The 18,853-nt window shown below is 44.9% G+C and overlaps 1 protein-coding gene across 4 annotated transcripts in view; it reads left to right on the top strand.

Moving 5' to 3' along the window:
- The first annotated feature begins 269 nt into the window (after positions 1 to 269).
- Positions 270 to 18,853, top strand: part of iqce (IQ motif containing E) — a 30,264-nt gene continuing 11,680 nt past the window's right edge. Inside the window, exons 1-6 of one of the 4 annotated variants that reach the window (XM_046332675.1) lie at positions 270 to 677; positions 1,739 to 1,786; positions 1,976 to 1,991; positions 2,209 to 2,397; positions 5,023 to 5,072; positions 5,403 to 5,516. In XM_046332675.1, coding sequence (XP_046188631.1) covers positions 627 to 677; positions 1,739 to 1,786; positions 1,976 to 1,991; positions 2,209 to 2,397; positions 5,023 to 5,072; positions 5,403 to 5,516 — 468 coding nt within the window. In that variant the 5' untranslated portion in view covers positions 270 to 626. Of the gene's footprint in view, positions 678 to 1,738; positions 1,787 to 1,975; positions 2,022 to 2,208; positions 2,398 to 5,022; positions 5,073 to 5,402; positions 5,517 to 18,853 lie in introns of all 4 variants that reach the window. The other 3 variants (XM_046332674.1, XM_046332673.1, XM_046332676.1) reach the window with 3 other exon arrangements.

Genomic DNA, 18,853 nt, shown 5'->3' with positions numbered 1-18,853 from the left:
CATGCACAATAATAATAAGATATTATTACACTGATTATGGGGGTATTTGTCTGAACAGTGAAAACCATAGAAGAAGCACTCTTATCGTGATCTGCGTAAAACCTGCGCAGCAAAGACGCTCATAAACGAACATCAATGTATTTCTGCTCCGCTACAATTGTTGTGTTGTTTGTTGCTAGACTACTGATGCCAGAGAAATAGCCGGAGAAACAACATCAGAGGATTTATGATAGAAGACTATTAAATTATATTTCCATTTCTGCATCGTTTATTCCCGAGGACCGGGGTAATACGAGAGATTGTAGGTGTCTGCTGTGCTCGTAACGAAATCTAAAATAATTGCTTGGGGGTAGGCTATAGCTGCGAGGCTATTGTTGCTTTCGTGTCGGTTTGAGGACAGGCATTTGATTATGTTTTGATCTCAAAGGAAGAGGTGTTTTATTTTATTTGATATCTCTACCAAATGCTTGTTTTTCCCCCGCAGCTATAGCTAAGGCAAACGTGTCAACGTAGCGAAATGAAGCACAGGAAAATGACAAGAACACGCAAGGAGAGGTCCTCCAACTGTCCACTTTCTCCAAAGAGAGATTAGTTTATCATTTTATAATCTCTATCAAACTTCAACGATGTCTCTCGTGGCCAGCGATATCCCGACGGACGAAGACCTAGAAGATATGGTGTGTTGTTTTACGACTTTACTGAGTGTTTTACTGACTTTACTGATGTAGTTATCTACTGTAATACTACTTCTGTAGATTGGATACTGTTTTAGTTATCTACTGTAGTACTACTTCTGTAGATTGGATACTGTTTTAGTTATCTACTGTAGTACTACTTCTGTAGATTGGATACTGTTTTAGTTATCTACTGTAGTACTACTTCTGTAGATTGGATACTGTTTTAGTTATCTACTGTAGTACTACTTCTGTAGATTGGATACTGTTTTAGTTATCTACTGTAATACTACTTCTGTAGATTGGATACTGTTTTAGTTATCTACTGTAGTACTACTTCTGTAGATTGGATACTGTTTTAGTTATCTACTGTAATACTACTTCTGTAGATTGGATACTGTTTTAGTTATCTACTGTAATACTACTTCTGTAGATTGGATACTGTTTTATTGGATACTGTTGGATACTGTTTTAGTTATCTACTGTAATACTACTTCTGTAGATTGGATACTGTTTTAGTTATCTACTGTAGTACTACTTCTGTAGATTGGATACTGTTTTAGTTATCTACTGTAGTACTACTTCTGTAGATTGGATACTGTTTTAGTTATCTACTGTAGTACTACTTCTGTAGATTGGATACTGTTTTAGTTATCTACTGTAATACTACTTCTGTAGATTGGATACTGTTTTAGTTATCTACTGTAATACTACTTCTGTAGATTGGATACTGTTTTAGTTATCTACTGTAATACTACTTCTGTAGATTGGATACTGTTTTAGTTATCTACTGTAGTACTACTTCTGTAGATTGGATACTGTTTTAGTTATCTACTGTAGTACTACTTCTGTAGATTGGATACTGTTTTAGTTATCTACTGTAGTACTACTTCTGTAGATTGGATACTGTTTTAGTTAGCCTCTGTAGTACCACTTCTGTAGATTGGATACTGTTTTGCGACATCACCGTGACAGTAGTTATTGTCCTGCTACTCTATTAGCCTCTACTACCGTAAGTTGTATAGATAGACTCACTAACTAATTCTCCTCTCATTGTTTCCAAGGTTGAGGATGGACTTTCTCTTGCTACCTACATATCAGACTCTGGAAAGGTGAGATGACTTTCTGTTCCCCCGTGTGTGTGTGTGTGTGTGTGTGTGTGTGTGTGTGTGTGTGTGTGTGTGTGTGTGTGTGTGTGTGTGTGTGTGTGTGTGTGTGTGTGTGTGTGTGTGTGTGTGTGTGTGTGTGTGTGTGTGTGTGTGTGTGTGTGTGTGTCTAACCCTTGTTTTGTGTCTCAACAGAAAGCCAGGAAAAAGAGTATGTCTGGTAAACCTCCCCCTTCTCCCAGTAAGACCAGCTATCATCTACAATACATCTGACTTTAAACTTCAAATTCACCTCCATTGCTTTTACCACCCTAACTTTGTTGTGTGTGTGTGTGTGTGTGTGTGTGTGTGTGTGTGTGTGTGTGTGTGTGTGTGTGTGTGTGTGTGTGTGTGTGTGTGTGTGTGTGTGTGTGTGTGTGTGTGTGCAGGGTCTCCGTATCTCTCCAGTATGGATGTGAACCAGAGGAGGTCAGCGGTGTCAGCTTGGAGGCCCCTGAGAGGAACTCTGGGGGAGAGGGGGGAGGCCCTAGGGGTGAGAGGTGACACTCTGTTGGAGAGGGGTGAGGCAGCTCGGACCCCCAGAGAGAACTGTCTGGCTTCGCTAAGCAACGGGCACGGTGGGTACCATGGAGATATAAACAGAACTTTATCACCGTAGAAAACAGCTCTTTACTAACATACCAATGTACTACAGAGAGACAACTCTATTCCTAAACATCCATAGAAACCAGAGAGACAACTCTATTCCTAAACCTCCATGAGAGACACTCTGTTCCTAAACCTGTTTAGAAACCTCTGTTCTAAACCTCCATGGAGAGACAACTCTATTCCTAAACCTCCATGGAAACCAGAGAGACAACTCTATTCCTAAACCTCCATAGAAACCAGAGAGACAACTCTATTCCTAAACCTCCATGGAAACCAGAGAGACAACTCTATTCCTAAACCTCCATAGAAACCAGAGAGACAACTCTATTCCTAAACCTCCATAGAAACCAGAAAGAGAACTCTATTTCTAAACCTCCATAGGGACACACACAGTTATTCAGCCAGTGTGGTATCTTGTTGCATGTTATTCCAGCTGACAGCTTGTAGGGTTTTGTTGACCCTAGTGATATGTCTTGCTCAGAGGGGAATTTCACAACATTATTCATTATAGGTCTACCATTGTATTAAAAATGTTATTCTCTCTCTCTCTCTCTCTCTCTCTCTCTCTCTCTCTCTCTCTCTCTCTCTCTCTCTCTCTCTCTCTCTCTCTCTCTCTCTCTGTCTCTCTCTCTGTCTCTCTCTCGCTCCCCTCTCCTTCCCTCCCTCTCCACCCCCCTTCATTCCTCCCTCTCTCTTTCTCTCTCTCTAGGTCTGTCCCAGTCTTTGAGAGTTGACTTTGACACAACACACACCTCAACCTGTCCTGTCTCTCCTGTCTCTCCTCTCTCTCTCCTCTCTCTCCTCTCTCTCTAGGTCTGTCCCAGTCTCAGAGAGTTGACTTTGACACAACACACACCTCAGCCTCTCTCTCCTCTCTCCTCTCTCTCTAGGTCTGTCCCAGTCTCTGAGAGTTGACTTTGACACAACACACACCTCAGCCTCTCTCTCCTCTCTCCTCTCTCTCTAGGTCTGTCCCAGTCTCTGAGAGTTGACTTTGACACAACACACACCTCAGCCTGTCTCTCCTCTCTCCTCTCTCTCTAGGTCTGTCCCAGTCTCTGAGAGTTGACTTTGACACAACACACACCTCAACCTGTCTCTCCTCTCTCTCCTGTCTCTCCTCTCTCTCTCCTCTCTCTCCTCTCTCTCTAGGTCTGTCCCAGTCTCAGAGAGTTGACTTTGACACAACACACACCTCAGCCTCTCTCTCCTCTCTCCTCTCTCTCTAGGTCTGTCCCAGTCTCTGAGAGTTGACTTTGACACAACACACACCTCAGCCTCTCTCCTCTCTCCTCTCTCTCTAGGTCTGTCCCAGTCTCTGAGAGTTGACTTTGACACAACACACACCTCAGCCTGTCTCTCCTCTCTCCTCTCTCTCTAGGTCTGTCCCAGTCTCTGAGAGTTGACTTTGACACAACACACACCTCAGCCTGTCTCTCCTCTCTCCTCTCTCTCTAGGTCTGTCCCAGTCTCTGAGAGTTGACTTTGACACAACACACACCTCAACCTGTCTCTCCTCTCTCTCCTCTCTCTCCTCTCTCTCTTGGTCTGTCCCAGTCTCTGAGAGTTGACTTTGACACAACACACACCTCAACCTGTCTCTCCTCTCTCTCCTCTCTCTCCTCTCTTTCTAGGTCTGTCCCAGTCTCTGAGAGTTGACTTTGACACAACACACACCTCAGCCTCTCTCTCCTCTCTCTCCTCTCTCTCCTCTCTCTCCTGTCTCTCCTCTCTCTCTTGGTCTGTCCCAGTCTCTGAGAGTTGACTTTGACACAACACACACCTCAGCCTGTCTCTCTTCTCTCTCCTGTCTCTCCTCTCTCTCTTGGTCTGTCCCAGTCTCTGAGAGTTGACTTTGACACAACACACACCTCAGCCTGTCTCTCTTCTCTCTACTGTCTCTCCTCTCTCTAGGTCTGTCCCAGTCTCTGAGAGTTGACTTTGACACAACACACACCTCAGCCTCTCTCTCCTCTCTCCTCTCTCTCTAGGTCTGTCCCAGTCTCTGAGAGTTGACTTTGACACAACACACACCTCAGCCTGTCTCTCCTCTTCTCCCTGCACTCCAGAGTATCTCCAACAGGCTCTTGGCATTAAGAAACCCAAACATCTGCACTCCTCATCCAATGGTGTGTGTTCTGTGTGTTCTGTGTGTTGTGTGTGTGTGTGTGTGTGTGTGTGTGTGTGTGTGTGTGTGTGTGTGTGTGTGTGTGTGTGTGTGTGTGTGTGTGTGTGTGTGTGTGTGTGTGTGTGTGTGTGTGTGTGCTGCGTGGTTCTGTGTATTATATTCTATGTGCATGTGTGTGCGCGCTGTGCTTGCATACATCCGAGAGTGTGTGTGTGTTATTCTACAGTGTAACAGTTATTCTACAGTGTAACAGTTATTCTACAGTGTAACAGTTATTCTACAGTGTAACAGTTATTCTACAGTGTAACAGTTATTCTACAGTTATTCTACAGTGTGTAACAGTTATTCTACAGTTATTCTACAGTGTCACAGTTATTCTACAGTTATTTTACAGTGTCACAGTTATTCTACAGTTATTCTACAGTGTCACAGTTATTCTACAGTGTAACAGTTATTCTCCCTCCAGACTACAGAGAGAAGGAGGACATGTACGATGAGATCATACACCTCAAGAAGGTAAAGAACAACACACACACACACACACACACACACACACACACACACACACACACACACACACACACACACACACACACACACACACACACACACACACACACACACACACACACACACACACACACACACACACACACACACACACACACACACACACACACACACACAAAGATATGTTTTAATAGTTAGGCAAGTTAGCTGGCTGACTGATTGCTCCTACTTTGTAGTAGCCGTTGGACATGTAGAACGTTGTCGTAAATGGCAGAAATCGAATGGCTTTAACCCTGTACTCAGAGGAATTGATCAGGTCTGTTCGTTCCTCTCCAGAGTCTTCAGGCCCAGAAGTCCGAGAAGGACAGGATGAAAGCCAAACTACGGCGTCTGGAGGAGGACAAAACTAAGAAAGACAAGCAAATAGAACAGCTGTTGGATCCCACCAAGGTACCAACCCCCAGCAGCATCACCTCAGATCATACCGACCCCCAGCAGCATCACCTCAGATCATACTGACCCCCAGCAGCTTCACCTCAGATCATACTGACCCCCAGCAGCATCAGGTCCCTGTAACAGATCATAGTGACTCCATAGAGGTCTCTATAACAGATCATAGTGACTCCATAGAGGCCTCTGTAGCAGATCATAGTGACTCCATAGAGGTCTCTGTAACAGATCATAGTGACTCCATGGAGGTCTCTAACAGATCATAGTGACTCCATAGAGGTCTCTGTAGCAGATCATAGTGACTCCATGGAGGTCTCTGTAGCAGATCATAGTGACTCCATGGAGGTCTCTGTAGCAGATCATAGTGACTCCATGGAGGTCTCTGTAGCAGATCATAGTGACTCCATGGAGGTCTCTGTAACAGATCATAGTGACTCCATGGAGGTCTCTGTAGCAGATCATAGTGACTCCATGGAGGTCTCTGTAGCAGATCATAGTGACTCCATGGAGGTCTTTGTAGCAGATCATAGTGGCTCCATGGAGGTCTCTGTAGCAGATCATAGTGACTCCATGGAGGTCTCTGTAGCAGATCATAGTGACTCCATGGAGGTCTCTGTAGCAGATCATAGTGACTCCATGGAGGTCTCTGTAGCAGATCATAGTGACTCCATAGAGGTCTCTGTAACAGATCATAGTGACTCCATGGAGGTCTCTGTAGCAGATCATAGTGACTCCATAGAGGTCTCTGTAGCAGATCATAGTGACTCCATAGAGGTCTCTGTAACAGATCATAGTGACTCCATGGAGGTCTCTAACAGATCATAGTGACTCCATAGCGGTCTCTGTAGCAGATCATAGTGACTCCATGGAGGTCTCTGTAACAGATCATAGTGACTCCATAGAGGTCTCTGTAGCAGATCATAGTGGCTCCATGGAGGTCTCTGTAGCAGATCATAGTGACCATGGAGGTCTCTGTAGCAGATCATAGTGACTCCATGGAGGTCTCTGTAGCAGATCATAGTGACTCCATGGAGGTCTCTGTAGCAGATCATAGTGACTCCATGGAGGTCTCTGTAGCAGATCATAGTGAATCCATAGAGGTCTCTAACAGATCATAGTGACTCCATAGAGGTCTCTAACAGATCATAGTGACTACATGGAGGTCTCTGTAACAGATCATAGTGACTCCATGGAGGTCTCTGTAGCTGATCATAGTGACTCCATAGAGGTCTCTCTAACAGATCATAGTGACTCCATGGAGGTCTCTGTAGCAGATCATAGTGACTCCATGGAGGTCTCTGTAACAGATCATAGTAACTCCATAGAGGTCTCTGTAACAGATCATAGTGACTCCATTGAGGTCTCTGTAACAGATCATAGTGACTCCATAGAGGTCTCTAACAGATCATAGTGACTCCATAGAGATCTCTCTAACAGATCATAGTGACTCCATGGAGGTCTCTGTAGCAGATCATAGTGACTCCATGGAGTTCTCTGTAGCAGATCATAGTGACTCCATGGAGGTCTCTGTAGCAGATCATAGTGACTCCATGGAGGACTCTGTAGCAGATCACAGTGACTCCATGGAGGTCTCTGTAGCAGATCATAGTGACTCCATGGAGGTCTCTGTAGCAGATCATAGTGACTCCATGGAGGTCTCTGTAACAGATCATAGTGACTCCATAGAGGTCTCTGTAGCAGATCATAGTGGCTCCATGGAGGTCTCTGTAGCAGATCATAGTGACCATGGAGGTCTCTGTAGCAGATCATAGTGACTCCATGGAGGTCTCTGTAGCAGATCATAGTGACTCCATGGAGGTCTCTGTAGCAGATCATAGTGACTCCATGGAGGTCTCTGTAGCAGATCATAGTGAATCCATAGAGGTCTCTAACAGATCATAGTGACTCCATAGAGGTCTCTAACAGATCATAGTGACTACATGGAGGTCTCTGTAACAGATCATAGTGGCTCCATGGAGGTCTCTGTAGCAGATCATAGTGACTCCATGGAGGTCTCTGTAGCAGATCATAGTGACTCCATAGAGGTCTCTGTAACAGATCATAGTGACTCCATGGAGGTCTCTCTAACAGATCATAGTGACTCCATAGAGGTCTCTGTAACAGATCATAGTGACTCCATGGAGGTCTCTGTAACAGATCATAGTGACTCCATAGAGGTCTCTAACAGATCATAGTGACTCCATAGAGGTCTCTCTAACAGATCATTTTGACTCCATAGCGGTCTCTGTAGCAGATCATAGTGACTCCATGGAGGTCTCTGTAACAGGTCATAGTGACTCCATAGAGGTCTCTGAAACAGATCATAGTGACTACATAGAGGTCTCTGTAGCAGATCATAGTGACTCCATAGAGGTCTCTAACAGATCATAGTGGCTCCATAGAGGTCTCTAACAGATCATAGTGACTCCATGGAGGTCTCTAATAGATCATAGTGACTCCATGGAGGTCTCTGTAGCTGATCATAGTGACTCCATAGAGGTCTCTCTAACAGATCATAGTGACTCCATGGAGGTCTCTAACAGATCATAGTGACTCCATGGAGGTCTCTGTAGCTGATCATAGTGACTCCATAGAGGTCTCTCTAATAGATCATAGTGACTCCATGGAGGTCTCTGTAGCAGATCATAGTGACTCCATAGAGGTCTCTCTAACAGATCATAGTGACTCCATAGAGGTCTCTAACAGATCATAGTGACTCCATGGAGGTCTCTGTAGCAGATCATAGTGACTCCATGGAGGTCTCTGTAGCAGATCATAGTGACTCCATGGAGGTCTCTGTAACAGATCATAGTGACTCCATAGAGGTCTCTAACAGATCATAGTGACTCCATAGAGATCTCTCTAACAGATCATAGTGACTCCATGGAGGTCTCTGTAGCAGATCATAGTGACTCCATGGAGTTCTCTGTAGCAGATCATAGTGACTCCATGGAGGTCTCTGTAGCAGATCATAGTGACTCCATGGAGGACTCTGTAGCAGATCACAGTGACTCCATGGAGGTCTCTGTAGCAGATCATAGTGACTCCATGGAGGTCTCTGTAGCAGATCATAGTGACTCCATGGAGGTCTCTGTAGCAGATCATAGTGACTCCATGGAGGTCTCTGTAGCAGATCATAGTGACTCCATAGAGGTCTCTAACAGATCATAGTGACTCCATAGAGGTCTCTAACAGATCATAGTGACTCCATGGAGGTCTCTGTAACAGATCATAGTGACTCCATGGTGGTCTCTGTAGCTGATCATAGTGACTCCATAGAGATTCTCTCTAACAGATCATAGTGACTCCATGGAGGTCTCTGTAGCAGATCATAGTGACTCCATGGAGGTCTCTGTAGCAGATCATAGTGACTCCATAGAGGTCTCTGTAACAGATCATAGTGACTCCATGGAGGTCTCTAACAGATCATAGTGACTCCATGGAGGTCTCTGTAGCAGATCATAGTGACTCCATGGAGGTCTCTGTAGCAGATCATAGTGACTCCATGGAGGTCTCTGTAACAGATCATAGTGACTCCATAGAGGTCTCTAACAGATCATAGTGACTCCATAGAGATCTCTCTAACAGATCATAGTGACTCCATGGAGGTCTCTGTAGCAGATCATAGTGACTCCATGGAGTTCTCTGTAGCAGATCATAGTGACTCCATGGAGGTCTCTGTAGCAGATCATAGTGACTCCATGGAGGACTCTGTAGCAGATCACAGTGACTCCATGGAGGTCTCTGTAGCAGATCATAGTGACTCCATGGAGGTCTCTGTAGCAGATCATAGTGACTCCATGGAGGTCTCTGTAGCAGATCATAGTGACTCCATGGAGGTCTCTGTAGCAGATCATAGTGACTCCATAGAGGTCTCTAACAGATCATAGTGACTCCATAGAGGTCTCTAACAGATCATAGTGACTCCATAGAGGTCTCTAACAGATCATAGTGACTCCATAGAGGTCTCTAACAGATCATAGTGACTCCATGGAGGTCTCTGTAACAGATCATAGTGACTCCATGGTGGTCTCTGTAGCTGATCATAGTGACTCCATAGAGATTCTCTCTAACAGATCATAGTGACTCCATGGAGGTCTCTGTAGCAGATCATAGTGACTCCATGGAGGTCTCTGTAGCAGATCATAGTGACTCCATAGAGGTCTCTGTAACAGATCATAGTGACTCCATGGAGGTCTCTCTAACAGATCATAGTGACTCCATAGAGGTCTCTGTAACAGATCATAGTGACTCCATGGAGGTCTCTGTAACAGATCATAGTGACTCCATAGAGGTCTCTAACAGATCATAGTGACTCCATAGAGATCTCTCTAACAGATCATAGTGACTCCATGGAGGTCTCTGTAGCAGATCATAGTGACTCCATAGAGGTCTCTCTAACAGATCATAGTGACTCCATGGAGGTCTCTGTAGCAGATCATAGTGACTCCATGGAGGTCTCTGTAGCAGATCATAGTGACTCCATAGAGGTCTCTCTAACAGATCATTTTGACTCCATAGCGGTCTCTGTAGCAGATCATAGTGACTCCATGGAGGTCTCTGTAACAGGTCATAGTGACTCCATAGAGGTCTCTGAAACAGATCATAGTGACTACATAGAGGTCTCTGTAGCAGATCATAGTGACTCCATAGAGGTCTCTAACAGATCATAGTGGCTCCATAGAGGTCTCTAACAGATCATAGTGACTCCATGGAGGTCTCTAATAGATCATAGTGACTCCATGGAGGTCTCTGTAGCAGATCATAGTGACTCCATAGAGGTCTCTCTAACAGATCATAGTGACTCCATAGAGGTCTCTAACAGATCACAGTGACTCCATGGAGGTCTCTGTAGCAGATCATAGTGACTCCATGGAGGTCTCTGTAGCAGATCATAGTGACTCCATGGAGGTCTCTGTAACAGATCATAGTGACTCCATAGAGGTCTCTAACAGATCATAGTGACTCCATAGATATCTCTCTAACAGATCATAGTGACTCCATGGAGGTCTCTGTAGCAGATCATAGTGACTCCATGGAGTTCTCTGTAGCAGATCATAGTGACTCCATGGAGGTCTCTGTAGCAGATCATAGTGACTCCATGGAGGACTCTGTAGCAGATCACAGTGACTCCATGGAGGTCTCTGTAGCAGATCATAGTGACTCCATGGAGGTCTCTGTAGCAGATCATAGTGACTCCATGGAGGTCTCTGTAGCAGATCATAGTGACTCCATGGAGGTCTCTGTAGCAGATCATAGTGACTCCATAGAGGTCTCTAACAGATCATAGTGACTCCATAGAGGTCTCTAACAGATCATAGTGACTCCATGGAGGTCTCTGTAACAGATCATAGTGACTCCATGGTGGTCTCTGTAGCTGATCATAGTGACTCCATAGAGATTCTCTCTAACAGATCATAGTGACTCCATGGAGGTCTCTGTAGCAGATCATAGTGACTCCATGGAGGTCTCTGTAGCAGATCATAGTGACTCCATAGAGGTCTCTGTAACAGATCATAGTGACTCCATGGAGGTCTCTCTAACAGATCATAGTGACTCCATAGAGGTCTCTGTAACAGATCATAGTGACTCCATGGAGGTCTCTGTAACAGATCATAGTGACTCGATAGAGGTCTCTAACAGATCATAGTGACTCCATAGAGATCTCTCTAACAGATCATAGTGACTCCATGGAGGTCTCTGTAGCAGATCATAGTGACTCCATAGAGGTCTCTCTAACAGATCATAGTGACTCCATGGAGGTCTCTGTAGCAGATCATAGTGACTCCATGGAGGTCTCTGTAGCAGATCATAGTGACTCCATAGAGGTCTCTCTAACAGATCATTTTGACTCCATAGCGGTCTCTGTAGCAGATCATAGTGACTCCATGGAGGTCTCTGTAACAGGTCATAGTGACTCCATAGAGGTCTCTGAAACAGATCATAGTGACTACATAGAGGTCTCTGTAGCAGATCATAGTGACTCCATAGAGGTCTCTAACAGATCATAGTGGCTCCATAGAGGTCTCTAACAGATCATAGTGACTCCATGGAGGTCTCTAATAGATCATAGTGACTCCATGGAGGTCTCTGTAGCTGATCATAGTGACTCCATAGAGGTCTCTCTAACAGATCATAGTGACTCCATGGAGGTCTCTAACAGATCATAGTGACTCCATGGAGGTCTCTGTAGCTGATCATAGTGACTCCATAGAGGTCTCTCTAATAGATCATAGTGACTCCATGGAGGTCTCTGTAGCAGATCATAGTGACTCCATAGAGGTCTCTCTAACAGATCATAGTGACTCCATAGAGGTCTCTAACAGATCATAGTGACTCCATGGAGGTCTCTGTAGCAGATCATAGTGACTCCATGGAGGTCTCTGTAGCAGATCATAGTGACTCCATGGAGGTCTCTGTAACAGATCATAGTGACTCCATAGAGGTCTCTAACAGATCATAGTGACTCCATAGAGGTCTCTCTAACAGATCATAGTGACTCCATGGAGGTCTCTCTAACAGATCATAGTGACTCCATGGAGATCTCTGTAGCAGATCATGGTGACTCCATGGAGGTCTCTGTAACAGATCATAGTGACTCCATGGAGGTCCCTGTAACAGATCATAGTGACTCCATGGAGGTCTCTGTAACATATCATAGTGACTCCATGGAGGTCTCTGTAACAGATCATAGTGACTACATAGAGGTCTCTGTAGCAGATCATAGTGACTCCATAGAGGTCTCTGTAGCAGATCATAGTGACTCCATAGAGGTCTCTGTAACAGATCATAGTGACTCCATAGAGGTCTCTGTAGCAGATCATAGTGACTCCATAGAGGTCTCTGTAACAGATCATAGTGACTCTATAGAGGTCTCTGTAGCAGATCATAGTGACTCCATAGAGGTCTCTGTAGCAGATCATAGTGACTCCATAGAGGTCTCTGTAACAGATCATAGTGACTCTATAGAGGTCTCTGAAACAGATCATAGTGACTCCATGGAGGTCTCTGAAACAGATCATAGTGGCTCCATGGAGGTCTCTGTAACAGATCATAGTGACTCCATAGAGGTCTCTGTAACAGATCATAGTGACTCCATGGAGGTCTCTGTAGCAGATCATAGTGACTCCATAGAGGTCTCTGTAGCAGATCATAGTGACTCCATAGAGGTCTCTGTAACAGATCATAGTGACTCTATAGAGGTCTCTGAAACAGATCATAGTGACTCCATAGAGGTCTCTGTAGCAGATCATAGTGACTCCATAGAGGTCTCTGTAACAGATCATAGTGACTCCATAGAGGTCTCTGTAACAGATCATAGTGACTCTGTAACAGATCATAGTGACTCCGTAGAGGTCTCTCTAACAGATCATAGTGACTCCATAGAGGTCTCTGTAACAGATCATAGTGACTCCATGGAGGTCTCTGTAGCAGATCATGGTGACTCCATGGAGGTCTCTGTAACAGATCATAGTGACTCCATGGAGGTCTCTGTAACAGATCATAGTGACTCTATAGAGGTCTCTGAAACAGATCATAGTGACTCCATGGAGGTCTCTGTAGCAGATCATAGTGACTCCATAGAGGTCTCTCTAACAGATCACAGTGACTCCATGGAGGTCTCTGTAGCAGATCATAGTGACTCCATGGAGGTCTCTGTAGCAGATCATAGTGACTCCATAGAGGTCTCTCTAACAGATAATTTTGACTCCATAGCGGTCTCTGTAGCAGATCATAGTGACTCCATGGAGGTCTCTGTAACAGGTCATAGTGACTCCATAGAGGTCTCTGTAGCAGATCATAGTGACTCCATGGAGGTCTCTGTAGCAGATCATGGTGACTCCATGGAGGTCTCTGTAGCAGATCATAGTGACTCCATGGAGGTCTCTGTAGCAGATCACAGTGACCCCATAGAGGTCTCTAACAGATCATAGTGGCTCCATGGAGGTCTCTAACAGATCATAGTGACTCCATGGAGGTCTCTGTAGCAGATCATAGTGACTCCATAGAGGTCTCTCTAACAGATCATAGTGACTCCATAGAGGTCTCTGTAGCAGATCATAGTGACTCCATAGAGGTCTCTGTAGCAGATCATAGTGACTCCATGGAGGTCTCTGTAGCAGATCATAGTGACTCCATGGAGGTCTCTGTAGCAGATCATAGTGACTCCATGGAGGTCTCTGTAGCAGATCATAGTGACTCCATAGAGGTCTCTGTAACAGATCATAGTGACTCAATGGAGGTCTCTCTAACAGATCATAGTGACTCCATAGAGGTCTCTGTAACAGATCATAGTGACTCCATGGAGGTCTCTGTAACAGATCATAGTGACTCCATAGAGGTCTCTAACAGATCATAGTGACTCCATAGAGATCTCTCTAACAGATCATAGTGACTCCATGGAGGTCTCTGTAGCAGATCATAGTGACTCCATAGAGGTCTCTCTAACAGATCATAGTGACTCCATGGAGGTCTCTGTAGCAGATCATAGTGACTCCATGGAGGTCTCTGTAGCAGATCATAGTGACTCCATAGAGGTCTCTCTAACAGATCATTTGACTCCATAGCGGTCTCTGTAGCAGATCATAGTGACTCCATGGAGGTCTCTGTAACAGGTCATAGTGACTCCATAGAGGTCTCTGTAGCAGATCATAGTGACTCCATAGAGGTCTCTAACAGATCATAGTGGCTCCATAGAGGTCTCTAACAGATCATAGTGACTCCATGGAGGTCTCTAATAGATCATAGTGACTCCATGGAGGTCTCTGTAGCTGATCATAGTGACTCCATAGAGGTCTCTCTAACAGATCATAGTGACTCCATGGAGGTCTCTAACAGATCATAGTGACTCCATGGAGGTCTCTGTAGCTGATCATAGTGACTCCATAGAGGTCTCTCTAATAGATCATAGTGACTCCATGGAGGTCTCTGTAGCAGATCATAGTGACTCCATAGAGGTCTCTCTAACAGATCATAGTGACTCCATAGAGGTCTCTAACAGATCATAGTGACTCCATGGAGGTCTCTGTAGCAGATCATAGTGACTCCATGGAGGTCTCTGTAGCAGATCATAGTGACTCCATGGAGGTCTCTGTAACAGATCATAGTGACTCCATAGAGGTCTCTAACAGATCACAGTGACTCCATAGAGGTCTCTCTAACAGATCATAGTGACTCCATGGAGGTCTCTCTAACAGATCATAGTGACTCCATGGAGATCTCTGTAGCAGATCATGGTGACTCCATGGAGGTCTCTGTAACAGATCATAGTGACTTCATGGAGGTCTCTGTAACAGATCATAGTGACTCCATGGAGGTCTCTGTAACATATCATAGTGACTCCATGGAGGTCTCTGTAACAGATCATAGTGACTACATAGAGGTCTCTGTAGCAGATCATAGTGACTCCATAGAGGTCTCTGTAGCAGATCATAGTGACTCCATAGAGGTCTCTGTAACAGATCATAGTGACTCCATAGAGGTCTCTGTAGCAGATCATAGTGACTCCATAGAGGTCTCTGTAACAGATCATAGTGACTCTATAGAGGTCTCTGTAGCAGATCATAGTGGCTCCATAGAGGTCTCTGTAGCAGATCATAGTGACTCCATAGAGGTCTCTGTAACAGATCATAGTGACTCTATAGAGGTCTCTGAAACAGATCATAGTGACTCCATGGAGGTCTCTGAAACAGATCATAGTGACTCCATGGAGGTCTCTGTAACAGATCATAGTGACTCCATAGAGGTCTCTGTAACAGATCATAGTGACTTCATGGAGGTCTCTGTAGCAGATCATAGTGACTCCATAGAGGTCTCTGTAGCAGATCATAGTGACTCCATAGAGGTATCTGTAACAGATCATAGTGACTCTATAGAGGTCTCTGAAACAGATCATAGTGACTCCATAGAGGTCTCTGTAGCAGATCATAGTGACTCCATAGAGGTCTCTGTAACAGATCATAGTGACTCCATAGAGGTCTCTGTAACAGATCATAGTGACTCTGTAACAGATCATAGTGACTCCGTAGAGGTCTCTCTAACAGATCATAGTGACTCCATGGAGGTCTCTGTAACAGATCATAGTGACTCCATGGAGGTCTCTGTAACAGATCATAGTGACTCTATAGAGGTCTCTGAAACAGATCATAGTGACTCCATGGAGGTCTCTGTAGCAGATCATAGTGACTCCATAGAGGTCTCTCTAACAGATCACAGTGACTCCATGGAGGTCTCTGTAGCAGATCATAGTGACTCCATAGAGGTCTCTCTAACAGATAATTTTGACTCCATAGCGGTCTCTGTAGCAGATCATAGTGACTCCATGGAGGTCTCTGTAACAGGTCATAGTGACTCCATAGAGGTCTCTGTAGCAGATCATAGTGACTCCATGGAGGTCTCTGTAGCAGATCATGGTGACTCCATGGAGGTCTCTGTAGCAGATCATAGTGACTCCATGGAGGTCTCTGTAGCAGATCACAGTGACCCCATAGAGGTCTCTAACAGATCATAGTGGCTCCATGGAGGTCTCTAACAGATCATAGTGACTCCATGGAGGTCTCTGTAGCAGATCATAGTGACTCCATAGAGGTCTCTCTAACAGATCATAGTGACTCCATAGAGGTCTCTGTAGCAGATCATAGTGACTCCATAGAGGTCTCTGTAGCAGATCATAGTGACTCCATGGAGGTCTCTGTAGCAGATCATAGTGACTCCATGGAGGTCTCTGTAGCAGATCATAGTGACTCCATAGAGGTCTCTGTAGCAGATCATAGTGGCTCCATAGAGGTCTCTGTAACAGATCATAGTGACTCTATAGAGGTCTCTGAAACAGATCATAGTGACTCCATAGAGGTCTCTGTAGCAGATCATAGTGACTCCATAGAGGTCTCTGTAACAGATCATAGTGACTCCATAGAGGTCTCTGTAACAGATCATAGTGACTCTGTAACAGATCATAGTGACTCCGTAGAGGTCTCTCTAACAGATCATAGTGACTCCATAGAGGTCTCTGTAACAGATCATAGTGACTCCATGGAGGTCTCTGTAGCAGATCATGGTGACTCCATGGAGGTCTCTGTAACAGATCATAGTGACTCCATGGAGGTCTCTGTAACAGATCATAGTGACTCTATAGAGGTCTCTGAAACAGATCATAGTGACTCCATGGAGGTCTCTGTAGCAGATCATAGTGACTCCATAGAGGTCTCTCTAACAGATCACAGTGACTCCATGGAGGTCTCTGTAGCAGATCATAGTGACTCCATGGAGGTCTCTGTAGCAGATCATAGTGACTCCATAGAGGTCTCTCTAACAGATAATTTTGACTCCATAGCGGTCTCTGTAGCAGATCATAGTGACTCCATGGAGGTCTCTGTAACAGGTCATAGTGACTCCATAGAGGTCTCTGTAGCAGATCATAGTGACTCCATGGAGTTCTCTGTAGCAGATCATGGTGACTCCATGGAGGTCTCTGTAGCAGATCATAGTGACTCCATGGAGGTCTCTGTAGCAGATCACAGTGACCCCATAGAGGTCTCTAACAGATCATAGTGGCTCCATGGAGGTCTCTAACAGATCATAGTGACTCCATGGAGGTCTCTGTAGCAGATCATAGTGACTCCATAGAGGTCTCTCTAACAGATCATAGTGACTCCATAGAGGTCTCTGTAGCAGATCATAGTGACTCCATAGAGGTCTCTGTAGCAGATCATAGTGACTCCATGGAGGTCTCTGTAGCAGATCATAGTGACTCCATGGAGGTCTCTGTAGCAGATCATAGTGACTCCATGGAGGTCTCTGTAGCAGATCATAGTGACTCCATAGAGGTCTCTGTAACAGATCATAGTGACTCCATGGAGGTCTCTCTAACAGATCATAGTGACTCCATAGAGGTCTCTGTAACAGATCATAGTGACTCCATGGAGGTCTCTGTAACAGATCATAGTGACTCCATAGAGGTCTCTAACAGATCATAGTGACTCCATAGAGATCTCTCTAACAGATCATAGTGACTCCATGGAGGTCTCTGTAGCAGATCATAGTGACTCCATAGAGGTCTCTCTAACAGATCATAGTGACTCCATGGAGGTCTCTGTAGCAGATCATAGTGACTCCATGGAGGTCTCTGTAGCAGATCATAGTGACTCCATAGAGGTCTCTCTAACAGATCATTTTGACTCCATAGCGGTCTCTGTAGCAGATCATAGTGACTCCATGGAGGTCTCTGTAACAGGTCATAGTGACTCCATAGAGGTCTCTGTAGCAGATCATAGTGACTCCATAGAGGTCTCTAACAGATCATAGTGGCTCCATAGAGGTCTCTAACAGATCATAGTGACTCCATGGAGGTCTCTAATAGATCATAGTGACTCCATGGAGGTCTCTGTAGCTGATCATAGTGACTCCATAGAGGTCTCTCTAACAGATCATAGTGACTCCATGGAGGTCTCTAACAGATCATAGTGACTCCATGGAGGTCTCTGTAGCTGATCATAGTGACTCCATAGAGGTCTCTCTAATAGATCATAGTGACTCCATGGAGGTCTCTGTAGCAGATCATAGTGACTCCATAGAGGTCTCTCTAACAGATCATAGTGACTCCATAGAGGTCTCTAACAGATCATAGTGACTCCATGGAGGTCTCTGTAGCAGATCATAGTGACTCCATGGAGGTCTCTGTAGCAGATCATAGTGACTCCATGGAGGTCTCTGTAACAGATCATAGTGACTCCATAGAGGTCTCTAACAGATCATAGTGACTCCATAGAGGTCTCTCTAACAGATCATAGTGACTCCATGGAGGTCTCTCTAACAGATCATAGTGACTCCATGGAGATCTCTGTAGCAGATCATGGTGACTCCATGGAGGTCTCTGTAACAGATCATAGTGACTCCATGGAGGTCTCTGTAACAGATCATAGTGACTCCATGGAGGTCTCTGTAACATATCATAGTGACTCCATGGAGGTCTCTGTAACAGATCATAGTGACTACATAGAGGTCTCTGTAGCAGATCATAGTGACTCCATAGAGGTCTCTGTAGCAGATCATAGTGACTCCATAGAGGTCTCTGTAACAGATCATAGTGACTCCATAGAGGTCTCTGTAGCAGATCATAGTGACTCCATAGAGGTCTCTGTAACAGATCATAGTGACTCTATAGAGGTCTCTGTAGCAGATCATAGTGACTCCATAGAGGTCTCTGTAGCAGATCATAGTGACTCCATAGAGGTCTCTGTAACAGATCATAGTGACTCTATAGAGGTCTCTGAAACAGATCATAGTGACTCCATGGAGGTCTCTGAAACAGATCATAGTGACTCCATGGAGGTCTCTGT

Source organism: Oncorhynchus gorbuscha, unplaced genomic scaffold, assembly GCF_021184085.1.
Source record: "Oncorhynchus gorbuscha isolate QuinsamMale2020 ecotype Even-year unplaced genomic scaffold, OgorEven_v1.0 Un_scaffold_2195, whole genome shotgun sequence".
Classification (NCBI taxonomy): Eukaryota; Metazoa; Chordata; class Actinopteri; order Salmoniformes; family Salmonidae; genus Oncorhynchus; species Oncorhynchus gorbuscha.
The sequence above is the reverse complement of the archived record's forward strand: the minus strand, read 5'-3'. Positions and strand labels throughout refer to the sequence as shown.